The 13640-nt window shown below is 39.4% G+C and overlaps 1 protein-coding gene across 2 annotated transcripts in view; it reads left to right on the top strand.

Annotated features, from left to right (window-relative positions):
- Positions 1-13640, top strand: part of CACNA2D3 (calcium voltage-gated channel auxiliary subunit alpha2delta 3) — a 1103218-nt gene that overhangs the window by 985410 nt on the left and 104168 nt on the right. For both annotated transcript variants that reach the window (XM_072599035.1, XM_072599036.1), the window contains exons 27-28: positions 12332-12393; positions 13574-13618. In XM_072599035.1, the coding sequence (XP_072455136.1) occupies positions 12332-12393; positions 13574-13618 (107 nt within the window). The remainder of the gene's footprint in view (positions 1-12331; positions 12394-13573; positions 13619-13640) is intronic.

Below are 13640 nucleotides of genomic sequence, written 5' to 3'. Positions count from 1 at the left end.
ATATGACCCTTCATTCAGACTAGTTGGTATCCAAATGTGCTCAGTTTTAATATAATCCTCTGTACTATCAGTCTCTTCTCTTTGAGTCAAAGATTGTCATGGTGCAGAAAGTAAATTGGACATTAAGGACTATAGAAACTGTTTTTCATTGTGTGTTGGCAAAAAGGGTTTGGCGACAGTGTTAGTTATTAACAGGGTGCTAAGTTATTCCAAATAGCTGCTCGCCTCAGCAAATATGATTGAATGATAGGAGAATAGCCTGTAGCAAAGGATGTTAGTTTTCTTTGAATGATGGGGGTGGGAGGGAGGAAAAATAAGCTTCAAAATAATTCGTGGGCTAGAGAATTAGAAAGTTAGAAAGCTTCATGATTTGCCACATTGTACTAGCACATTGTAATGATGTGTTTTGGGCAAGAATATAAGCACCTTATGGGTGAGAACGCTTATGTTACCAACACCTTTTACTTGGTAGATATAGATATATATCTATGTATATAGATACACATACACACACTCACACACATGCATATGCGTGTGTATATTCATTAAGTTTACTTGAATTTGTGTAAACTTAGACAACTTTCCCTCTTCTACTAATGGACTGCTTCATAACGTAGGGATAGCAACACTGTAGGACTCACTTTTGTTATTGCCTTATTGTTAGTGGACATGCCCTCTTCAAATTGCCTTACATGCACACACACACACACACACACATATACCTTATGATCTCTTGCCTGTATATATGTTACATCTCACCCCTCTCACTCCCAGGTACATTGTAAGCTCCTTGGGGGCAGGATGAGTCTCCTTTTGGTTTGTGTGCCCCCCGTATCTGACACAAAGAGTGCACTAAATAAATGTCTGTTGAGTTTGATTGAGTTACTTGTCTAGATGGCAGCTCTGTGTCCCATCTTTTCCTTTCAGTGTAGTAAGGAATGCATTTGTAAATTTCAGGAATTCTAGTTGCTTCTTGTCTGCCATCTTGTCTAGGCTTAAAAATCCCAGGCAGACTCCTCACAGGTCAGTGCATCTATTTGATTCACATTTCCCTACTTTCTCTGATTCTCCTGTGCATTATCGATGGCCTCATCCACCATAAAGGTGAGATCTACCAACACCTGGGATTGAATCCATTTTTTGAACAGTGTTCCAATAAAAGCACTCCTGAAATCCTTAAAGATCTTGAGCTTTTATCCACAGAGAGCAAAATGGGTATAATGACGATCCTTAGGATATTCTTACTTCTTACCTAAGCCTGGCACCAACCTTTGTTTTCTTCAAAACAGTAGGGTTCTCATCTCCTCCAGGAAGTTTATCTTGATCATACCACCCTTCCAATAATTATTACTCTTTTTCTCTTGAAATTATTTTAGAGTAATTTTGCATTTACTTGTTGGTTTATATACTGTATCTTCCTCCCCCCCCCCCCCCTTCCCCTTCAGAAGTAAGCTCCTTGAGGGTAGGGGCAATTTAAATTTTTGCTCCTTTTCCTCATTGGAAAAATGAGGATAATATAATAGTATCCACCTCCCCAGGGGAGTCGCCAGGATCAAATGACACAACCTTGCAAATCTGAGAGTATTACATAAATATTAGTGATTATTCTGACTGGTTACTGTCACTGTTGTTATACTCAGCAGCTAACAAAATGCGGTTGAATTGAATCAAGTAATTAAGAACCTAAAACAAACCCCTCTGCTTTAATAGGCATGCATGCTCCATGCTTGATACTATACTAGATTCTACTTTTACCTTCATGGAGTTTCTAATTTCATAGAAGAACAAGGTGCCTGCATAGCCCAGTAGAATCTGTGGCCATTATCTTGATTGGTTAGTATACGTTGCTAATGGGAAGAAGGCTATTGATTCCATCATCACGTGGTCCAGAGAAGTTCACTGTGTTTCCCAGCCATAGACGGCAACCTTCACTAGGCTAACCTCTTTCTGTGGTTGGAGATGAAAGAATTTGTATCATGTAAATCTAAGAGATAAAGATGACTTTCCCTGACCTACTAAATCCAAAAAGTCAGTAACCAAGATGTTACTTCTTTCATTTCTCTTGGGGAGTCAGTCACAGGAGGTGTGTGTGTGGGGGGGGTGTGGGTGTGTGGATGTGTGGGTGTGTGGTGTGGTGTGGGGGGCTGAGTAAAGAATGATAGGAGTCATAATACAGAGTCCTAGATCTGTCAGTATAAGCCATTGAGGTCACAGACACAGAGAAATGTGATCTCATCACCTATAGAGCTGGTCACAGATGAATTGATAGAGGGTATTACCACATTGGGAACACCGCTACTGAGATTCCTAGATTCAGACTAACAGCATTTTTAGAAATTTTGTAGTGCAAGTTCTATTATCACCATGTTACAGATGAATAAACCAAGGCATGGAGAATTCAAATGACTTGCCAAAAATCAGGCAACTAACTCTTAGTGACATGATTAGAATTAGAATCCAATTTTGCTTTTTTTGAGTACAATGACAGGATCAGAAATTTTGAGCCAGAAGAGATCTGAGAGATTGTCTGAGAGGCGTTATGGTATAAGAAAAAGAGTAACAGATTTTGAGAGTCAAAGGACCTGGGTTCAAATCCCAATCCATCTACTTAAAACCTGTGTAATTTGGGGCAAGCATGATCTTTCTGGGCAGCATTTTCTTTGTGAAGGTTCTTCAAATTTCTTTCAAATTTAAATTATGATCCTGTGATCCCAAGGTCTAGTCCAGTAAAGGTTTTTGGTCTCAAAAATCCTTTTTTAAAAATTATTGTGGATGCTAAAGAGCTTTTGTTTATCTATTGGTCTGTATTGTGTTAGACACTAAAATGTCTTAGTATTATTTTAGAAATAGTCATGGACCTCCTATAAGGGTCCTACAGACAGCTGGGATCCCCAAGTCACATTCTGAGAAGTCCTGGTTTAATCGAAGCCCTTCATTTTAAAGAAGAAAGAAATGGAATTCAGAGAGGTTCTGACTCGTCCAAGGACAACAGTGAATAAATACCTGCCCTGAGATTCAAACTGAGGTCCTCTCCTCCAAATAGAATACTGATTTCACTTTACTCCATGACCTTCTTCACTCATGGAATTAGGATAAGTCCTCCTTGTGGATCAGTCAGTCCTTCATGCATGCATGTATCTGCATGTGCGTGCGATGCGTGTTGTATATTCTTTACAAACTGGATTTAGGCTCCTAGGGCATGTTGCAAGTTGAGACATAACCCACAAAAAGTATTTCTAAATGAATACAATATGAACATGGTATTTGATTTCTAATTTTACATGTAACATTGTTATATTGTGAGTTTCATATTACACATGGATGCATGTCCATTAGCGTGATATAAAATGCATGCATGATTGCATCTTGAATGCATTTGAATATAACGGCACTGGAAATGTAATTTGTATTCTCAAATTTTATAAAGCAAAATAAATACATCTTAGTGGTGGTAGCCACGTTGCCTGTGCTGCATTCAGTCTCTGTGTGTTTCTCAAGCTAATTATCTACTTCCCCTTGCAAAGCCAAACCCTTGTGCACTGGCAAAGTTGATTGAATTTAAGGCCTGCATTCCTCAATCAGACTCGCTCCCGCCATCTCCTGGTAGCTAGCCCGGTTCTGGAGGGGCTTGGAACTTGAAGAAAATGAAGGCTTACTCCACAGACAATTGCCTTAGATTTTTTTTGTCAAAGTTAGGTAGGCATTGTTGCTGAATTCCAGATGTCAAGTTCTCAATGGGATTGGCATTCTCCACTCATGGAATGCATGAGTTTTACCCAAAATACTTTTTTTTTTTTCATGTCAACCTCTGGTACCAAGGATGTGGCCAACTTTCACTGTGCCTGTGGCCCATTGAAGACATTCTGCTATGGGCTCAGGCTAGGTTAGTGTGCCTGAAGAACGATGTGGCATACAGGTGTCTGTGTTGTTATGGTTGCTTTTACCCAGATGATTTAAGTTGACAAAAATGTCTGACACAGCACAGTCATGTCACATAAGAGTAGTGGTTAGGTGTAAAGTGTCTGGGTAGTGAATGCGATCGAGAGTCACAGGACTGGGGTTCATACATGACTCTGTCACATAAAAACTATCGTGGCAATTAACATTTATATAGCACATTTAAGGCTCTCTATGTGCATATACAACACATGAAAACTTTGTATAAATTACTCAGTTTGAGATTATAACAACTTTGTGAGGTACTACTACTAGTGCTGTCTATATTTTCTAGACAAGGAAACTGAGGCTCAGAGAGATTAACTGATATGCCCGTAGTTGTATTTACTCCTCATATTTGTTAGAGGTGGAATCTGAACCTAGTTCTTCTTGACTTGAAGTCCATCATGTAATCTACTATGACACGGCAGCCTCTCAGCACTATGGCATGGCTGCCTCTCCCTCAAGCTGTGGGAAGTCAGGCAAGGTACTTCCATTTTCTCATCTTCAGTTTCTTCTTTGGTCTAACGGAACTCTTTTGTCAAGTAGATATGCATCTTCCTATTAGAGTTTCATAGTTAATGTTCTCTAGACTCTTATTTAAGTGGTGGATAAAGTTGCTCTTTTTTAAAATAATACAATAAATGTATTAAAATGTAAGTTCCCCCTTTCTAGGTTCACTGAAAGCATCACTGGGATAACTCTAATAGCAGATAGGATGATGGGGATAATTCTGTTCCCACAGATTTTTGATTTCTTCTACCAAGCCTCCATAGACTGAAAGCTGTTCATTCCCTCTAACTTGGAGATTGTGAGGACTCAGTATGATGAAATACATTTAAAATGTTATAATTGTGTTTTTAAGAATCAATGTTATGTCTGGGTAATTGTGGGCTAAAGTTCTGATTATGTTAGTGATCCTGCCCCAGTTTATTGCTTGGTTTATCAGGCTTATACTAAGGTAGGTCTTTGTCATATGGAGATTTGTTGTACATCAAATATAGGAAGCCTCTGATGGAGAATTCAAACCAGGAGGTCTTGTCTTACTAGGTTTTTGATGAGGTCTGAATTGTTATAGTCTCCCATTTCCATGTATAATCTTCATTAATCGGTAAGAGCAGCCTCCTTAAAGAGAAGCTTTCTGTAATCTCCGGTAGGAATGGTCTGTTCCTGAGCTGATAGCATAAATTCTCCATTCTCCATAAACAAATTTTTATGCCTCAACCATCTGTTTGGTGCTTTTTCTCTCAGCTGAGTTCATATGGACATTGCCCATGAAGGGTCTTTTGATTCTATTTTTGGATCCTGGCTGTGTCTTAGGCTCCATTCAGGGATGTTATATTTGGTAGATGATAAGAGTCTTGTTCATGATGATGATGGTGATGATGATGATGATGATGATGATGATGATGATGATGATGATGATGATGATGAACAAAACTTATTTTTATCCATAGAGAGGATTAAGGCAACTCACTTAGATTGCAAGTTATTGAGGGATTAAGAGTTCCATTGGTGGAGGGAATTTCTAAAGTAGATGAAGAAAATCAAAGACTCTCAAGGTATTGAAGTACACAGTCATATTTTGTCTACAGGCATAACAAGGGATGCTTTATGCTGGTTTCTCAAATTCGTTGCTTGCTAACATTCATGCCTAGTTATTTGGGGAGATGTTGATCTATATTACATCCATCTAAATTCTCTCATTGGAGAGTGAGTCAGGCCTCCTTGGAAGCTGCACTCACATTCTCTTGTCACAAGCACCTCAAAGAATAATTTTTCTGGAATTATCTACAAGAAGCAGCTCAGGATCAAAGAGACTTCAAGTCTTCAGTTTTATTTAGTACTTGGGGCCCATTTCATATTTGCAAGTTTTTACCATTGTAGTTTGCTCTTGTTTTTTTTTTACTAGATTTATGACTTCCTTGTTGTAAGGGGTTCTCTAGGAGGAACCCACTCCATCAATGTAGGTTATCTCTCCAACTACTGCTCTAAAGGGGTTTTTCTGATCCCTAAGAGGGTGAGTGATTTTTCCAGAGTCAGACTGTCAGTCTGTGTCACAAGGAGGGAACTGCAATGGGCAGGAGTGAAAATTTGATGTTAAATATAAGATTGTGGTTTCATGGATCAGATAAGGGGATGGCATTGGATGAGTCCTAGGAAGAGTCAAACAGGAGAAGCCATCAATAATTGGCTGTTATTTGAGTATCTGGAGGAAATATCTATGGATGATGCACTCATCCTGCAGAGTATCCAAGGAAATGAAACAACAAGAAGCCATCAATAATTTCATGAAAACAGAGAATATCACGGAGCACCTAGAGGGGGTATATACTATGCTGGTGATTTCTCATGTTTTGGAAACTACTACACCATGCAGGTAGTATCTTTTTTACTCCAAACTAGTTAAACAGATGAATATGTGGCACCTCTTTAATATAGGATGGACTAGATGGGTTCTAGGATCCCTAGCAAGGCTGACAATTCTATAGTCTGTGGCTCAGTAATAAGGACACCGGAAAGGAGAATAGCCCTTTGCAATGAAAGTTGGTAGAAAGACTCAAAGAGCATCTCCCATTGGGTGAATTATCTTGTGTAAAATAATGACAATGTTCAGGACAAAAACAAAGAACTGGTCTCATGAAATGCTTCTTTTCCTAAACAGGGTAGGTATGAGTTACAATGACAGTTTGCATTTGAAGAAAATGAAAAGTGAGTTTCCTATTCACTCTCATTGAATTTGAGGTGATATTAATTTCAATACTCTTACTTTTTGCTATTTTCAAGGTAAGTTCTATAACCTCAAACCTTTATTGAGCATTTGCTATGTGTAAGTCACCATATTAGATAGTGAGCTTCAAGGTTCTGTCCTGAGTAATCTTTGCCTTGTATCTATGCCTTCTTTCTTGATAATCTCATCATCTCTTGTACAGTTTGACTATCATCTCTAAGCCAAGTCCCTGATCACCATATTTACAATAGATCTCTCCCATGTTTTATTCCATACTACTAGTTGTTGAAAGGGTACATCCAAAATAGAACTCATTATCTTTCCCCTCAAATAATCCCCTTTCCCAAACTTTCTTGTATCTATAAAAGGGTTTGTTATCCTTTCAGTCTCTGAGATTCAAAACTTAAGGATTCTCATTAATTCTTCACTCTTCCCTTACCCAAATAGATCCAATCAGTTTCCAAATACCTCCACATTATCTCTTACATCCAGTGTCTCCTTCCTACCTACATAGTTGCTCCCTTCGATCAGGACCTAATCATCTCTTGCCTGGACTACTGTAGTAGCTTGAAGATTATTCTCCCTGCCTCAAGGCTCTTCCTACTTCAGTTTATCCTACACATGGGTGCTAAAGTAATGTTTCCATCCGATTATATTACTGCCTGACTTAGTTAAAACTCCAGTGTCTCTAGAACAAAATACAAACTTCTCTATTAAGCTTTGAAAATTCTGCATGTCATGTCACCAACCTATCTTTTCAGACTTATTGGACATTGTTCAACTTCCTGTGCCACATAAAATAGCCAAACAGATCTCTATCTTTGTTTTTCAACAATCTGTTGGATACTCCATCTCTAGATCCTTGAATTGGCCATCCTTCATGCTGTCCTACTCTGCCTCATAGATGAAGTTCAAGTACTATCTTCCTCGTGAAGGCTTTACTGATCCACTTATAGATGTCTTCCTTTCTAATCTAACTTATATTTAACTATCATGTATTTTTTAACTTTATTACTATGTTATGTTTATTTTTCTATGTACTTGTTTCCTTCTCATTAGGAGAAATTCCTGTGAATACAGATTATACCATTCTTTATACTTGTGTCTCTAGCATCTAGGACACAGAAGGCATTTAAGAAGTTCTTTTGGATTGGGGATATAGAGACCTTGCATTGGTTGGATCAGAGGTAGAGGAATGACAGGTACACAAGTGATTCAGATCTTAGGTCAAGGGAATTGAGAGCAAAGGAGCAATCCACACGAAATGCTCTGTAAATGTTGGAAGAATCAGAAATGCATTTGAACTCAAGAGGGGGTAAACAGGGACTGGGATGGAAGTTTGCCAGGCTATTTGTGGGAAGGGTATAGAAGTTGAGAAAATTGGTAAAAAGAGGATTTTGAGATGAAGGAGGCCAGCATTTCTGGCATTTGTCACAAAGCAAGGTTTGTAAATGTACCAAGGCAGGAGACAGTATGATACAGATAGCAGGAGATAGTCAGATAATACCAAGAATGCAGTTGCTAAATTAAGGTAAGGAAGGTGAGCTAGAGCCAGACTGTGGTAGGTTTTGCAATCTAGAATGATGATAAAAATAAGAATAATAGTCGTGTTTACATAGTGTATCAAGGTTTTCAAAGTGCTTTGCAGACATTATCTCATAAAAGGTTTCCATTTTTCCTAAGGACAATGGGGAGCCATTGAACGTAGAAGATCCTTCTCCTAATTGCAAGCCAAACCTGCAGAAGTCTGTTATAGCCACTAAGTTAGCTAAAAGAACTAGATTCATTACACCATATGGGATTGTTTTTGCTGTAGACGCTTTTGAAGGGGGAAAACACTCAAAAATCAGACTATACCATTGGAAGCAGAGTAGGGTGATGTTCATGGGGACAGCAGAGAAGAAACTAAGAGTACGAGAATGACCAAAGAGGAAAACTGGGATGATTGCAGCCAGTTTTATTTGATAGGGAGGGGTGGGGGGAATTTGGTGCTTTGGAAACAGCCTCATGCTATGGACCAGTGAGGGAAAAAAAGCACCTGGAAAGCTGCATGTAGTTACAGGGCACCCAGACAGAAGGATGTAGGCATGTTGGAGAGAGATCAGAGACGAGTAACAGAAATGATTAATGGCACGGAGGGATTGACTCATGGAGAAAGATGAAAGGCCCGTGTGGAGCTGGGCAAGCAGTGCGCAATGGGCAGATGATAAAGGCATCCAAGTATGTGGAAGCAGAAACAGGGAAGAGGAAAGAGCTTCATTAGTGAGGTCCAGTGGGGGTAGGCACAGGAACTGGAAGTGAGGGGGGGTGAAGGGAAGGGAGAGAGCTTTTAGGTGATGGAATGTAAGACTTTTGAGATCCCCAAACAGAATCATGGGTGGAAATCTCTTAAGGAAAGCACATCAAGACCAGAAACATCCCCTTGAAAGAACATCCACTGGACTTTTCCTTGGGTGTTATGGGTTTGAGATTGTCAAGAAATTCTCTGAATAATTTCTGATGTCTTTGTGATGAAGATTGCATCTTTTTAGAGTTAAAAGGCTGTTAAATCTTAGCTCATGTGCCCAGCAACAGCCCTGTCACATGGGTTCTCTTATCATCTTCATTTTACAAGAGATTGAGTTTCAGAACTGGGGTGTAGTGGAAAGATCGTTAGCTCTTTCTCTGGTAGTAGCAGGCTTATTGAATTGGCATAAATGATGTAACCTCTCTGAGCCTCAGTTTCCTCATCTGAAAAATGAGAAGGTTGGATGTGATGAGCTCTAAGATCCATTCTTGCCTTAGAGTCATGATCCTATTGCCCTGACTTGTCTAGGGTGACAGAGTAAAGACAGAGGATTAACAGATGTCGCTGTCCAGTCTTTAGATACATTTGGTTAGGGACAGTATTCTTCCCAGACTAGAGGAGAGTTTATGCAAGAGAATGCAGTTATTTTCATTACAAATCTAAAACTATGAGAACTCATCAAAGCTATCTGATCCTCTGTTTCCAAGTTGCTGTTGTTGTTGTTGTTTTTCTTTAGAATCACCTTTTCCTTTGGGATGGGAGAAAAGTAATGTTTCAATCCTTTGTCTCAAATGCATAGAGCATGAGGGAGTGTGGCCAATGCAGTTTGTCTTTTAATTAAGCCAGGTGGAAACCAGATGAGGCATTAGCCAAGGGGTTCCCTTGAAAGTGGCTAATGCCCAATGTGCCTAGAGGCCTTCCATGCTACTTGGTGCCAGCAGGTAGTCATTCGGTAAGATGAGGTTGGATAAAAGATAAAGAACAGCCTTTGGATTTCAGAATGTTGTGCTCCAAGGGATTTTCTGATTAACATTTAACAACATAGGAAGCCCATGTTGAGCTCTCAGGAAGATCTCTGTAGATGTGTGTTGCATGAAAGAAAGAACAAATGAGTATTTGCTGACATTTAGGAAAGCGAAATCAGTGATCTGAGTGCTAACTCCTGGTAATGGGTATGATTGGTGCAGTCTCTGGAAGTTTTGTTTTAGTGCCATGTGTACCCGGAGATTCTTAGATGTGCCAGGTCATTTCCCAGACGTAATTCTGTAGGTCTTCCTCCTCTTACATTCTGAAGCCAGCTCAGTGTGTTTTGCCACATTATCTAGGAAATAAGCACCAATGGGTTAATTCAATGATCTGTTCATCTCATTGCCTGCCATAGTACAGACAGAAATTCTTCATGTATTTGGTCATTGGGCACCTTTGTTAGACCAATCTCTTTTAAATCTCTCTGAAGACTCCCAGCAGAGGATTTGGACTTGAGCACCTTGGAAGGCAACATCTACAGAGAAGTGAAAATGATTCCCATTTGAATTCTGTACAGGAGAGCCTACATTATGGAGGCAAACAGTAGATGCTGCTTGATAATATTCTATGACTGTGAATCATTGAATACCACAACAACCAAAGAATAAAAATGTTAGACCATCCTATGGGCAATGGAAAGGTATAAAGTGGGACCAGGAAGGTTGCAGTATATACCCAGCAATTACCTATATACAAAAAATAATGTCAAAGATATAATCCAGGTAACATCTAATCAGAAAGGGAGATGGTCTGGCCTACCATCAAAGTAAGAATGAATGGAGGAGAAAATACAGCTCCCTTGATATTCCTGGAATACTAATGTACTGTTTCAGGAGTCCTTACCTAGGGCCCATGGAACTCCTATGGAGAGATTTCAGAGGATCCATAAACTTTTATGGGAAAAAAAGTGTATATACATATATATATATATATATATATATATATATATATATATATATATATATATATTCAATATAATTGTTATCCTTTCTCATCTAGTACATTTTATGCATTTAAAATAACTTAGTTTTGAAACAGGATCCACAGACTTTTGGACACACAAACAAACAAAAAAGTTAAGAACTTTGTGAATCCAGGTCTCTAGCACTTGGAGTAGATTCTTCATGGAAGATTTATAGCAGAATACAAGTAATATTCACACAGAATAGAAAAACATGAATGGGACATTCAGATGGTTTGCTAGAGGAATTCTTCTGTGGATGAGATTGTGACCCTACCAAAGGATAGGAATATGAGAACATTGTCCATTTTTGAGTCAATTTGCAGGTAGTAAACGGTCTTTATTTTGCAGGATTCCGAAGCACAAAGCAATGCCACGTGTGTATGGAATTGAGGGAACTGAGGCTAGTGAATGGGGCAAGGTCCTAGTTTAGTTCCAGTAGGCTGAAAAATTCTTAATGGTTAGATTCACACAGAAGCAGAAAAAGGGCAGCTTGGAAATGATGGGAATTCCCCTCAATGGGCAGTGTCACCTCAGAAAGGCTGACCACTTGCTCAAGACTTTGAAAAGGGAAGCAATGTTTTGGGAAAAAAGAACTGATTTTCAGTCCTATTATATGTGACTCATGCTGCCTCCCATTAGAACGCAAGATTCTTCAGGGCAGGGACCATTTCCCTTTTTCTTTGTGTCTCTAGCGCTTTGCTCAATGACTAGAGTATGATAAATATTTAATAAAGGCTTATTAATTAAATCTTGAGTTTTGTCCTTTACATTTCTGAGCCTCTGTCTCTTCTGACTCCACTTGCATTAAATTAATCCATAAGCACTTACTAAACACCTACTATGTGCTAGTCACTGGGATAGGTGGTGGGAATGCAAATGAAATAAGCCTTGTTCTCAAGGGCTGTATGTTTGTGTATTGAGCAAGTGCCCTAAAGATTGGGGAATATCCCATTGCACCCCTAGAACATACCTACTCATAGGCATTTAAGCTCAAAGTTCAATCAACTTCACTTGACAGGCACACACCATACCCTCTGACAGGCATACACATCCTCTCCCAATAGAACTAGGGGTGGCAGCAGGATGCGGATCTGAGGCAATGATCTGGGATTCTGTCTTTTGGAGCCATGTGCTCCATCCTCAAACCGTCCTACCCCAAGGAGCCCTTTGAGTTCCAGAATTGTGAGAATTTCCTACTCAGAAGATGAGAAACTCCTCCCCCGCACTGGGCATCACTACCATTATTATCATTTCCACATTTCTTTCTCTGTTGTTGCCTGAATGGAGGCATTTTGCTGTGCTGGGATGGGCAATTTTCTATGATAATCTCAGATAATTGTGTAAAAAAGGTTTGTAATGTTAGGTTTTATTTATAATTTTGTATCAGCTGTAGGCATTCAGATGAAACTTGAATTTTTCCAGCGGAAGTTCTGGACTGCCAGCAGACAGGTAAGTTATGATCACTATACTGAGGAATTAACAGTTCTGTTATTATATAGTGTTACCATTTGGATCTATGGAACTGCAGAAGGGCCAGATTTCCAAATGATTATTTGCAGAACCCCAAACTACCAGGGATCTAGATTTCCTTTGTTTTTCACTGCATGATAAAAGGTTGATCAGAAGATGAAGCTGCACATTCTGGGTAACCATGGAGCCTCACCCAAGGGCAACACACGTTGTTTCCTTCCACATGGGAATGCTTCCTTAGACAGCCCTGTTTGGGGATAGCTTCCACGTTAGATAAATTAGTTAATTTCCCATGTAACTTTCTCTTCATCTCCTTAGGACTCAGAGGGTACTTTTTCAATTTTTGTTACCAAAAGTAATAACAGTATGGAAAGTGGTTTGCAACCCTTAAAGTCCTATAAAAATGTGAAGAAGAGGAGGAGGAAAAAGATGAGGAAGAATGTTTGTTTTGGATGTTACTGTTATCATTCTCTCATGTCCAAATATTCTGGTGTAATTCAGTGATCAGAAGCACTACCTGCTGCCATCCTCTGACCTTCTTTGCCTTTAGTCAGTAGGAAAACCCTAGGCTGCCTCAGCAGCATTTTGGCTGGGTATCACTAGAGAAGAAGAAAAATAGGAATGAGAATGACAAGGATATGAAATCTTAAGGTACTGAAAGTGAAGACAGCCCAGTCCTGCTAACATGCTAAGATCTGGAAATAGAAGGACCTCCAAGGTAATCTATTCCAACTAGCTTATTTTACAGATGAGGAAATGGAGACCTAGAGACTTATCCAAGGTCACATGAGTAGAAAGAAACAGAGCCTGGATATAAAAGAATGAACTGAGAAGAAGTATTAAAGATGACTTAGTGGAATGGAAATAGCGAATGATAGATCCCATTGAAACTTCCATCACACGTTAAACCAAAACAAAATAAAGAGAGAATTGTATTTCTATCAAAATCTGTCCAAAGACATTGCTTCATGCAGAGGATGGAGAGATCTGTCCACCTTGAGTTCTTGCCTTGGGAAAAGGATAGAATTCATCTGTACAGAGACTCTCCCCACTGGGTGTTTAACAGTCTTGGACTCTATCAGTTCCCATGAAATGACTACTAAGCCAGCCTGAAGAACCACCAAGTGACATGTTTTCCTCCTGTGTCTTCCCTTTACAGTGTGCCTCTCTGGATGGCAGATGTTCCATTAGCTGTGATGATGAAGTAAGTCTATTTTCTCTTCCTA

Source organism: Notamacropus eugenii, chromosome 3, assembly GCF_028372415.1.
Source record: "Notamacropus eugenii isolate mMacEug1 chromosome 3, mMacEug1.pri_v2, whole genome shotgun sequence".
Taxonomy (NCBI): Eukaryota; Metazoa; Chordata; class Mammalia; order Diprotodontia; family Macropodidae; genus Notamacropus; species Notamacropus eugenii.
The sequence above is the reverse complement of the archived record's forward strand: the minus strand, read 5'-3'. Positions and strand labels throughout refer to the sequence as shown.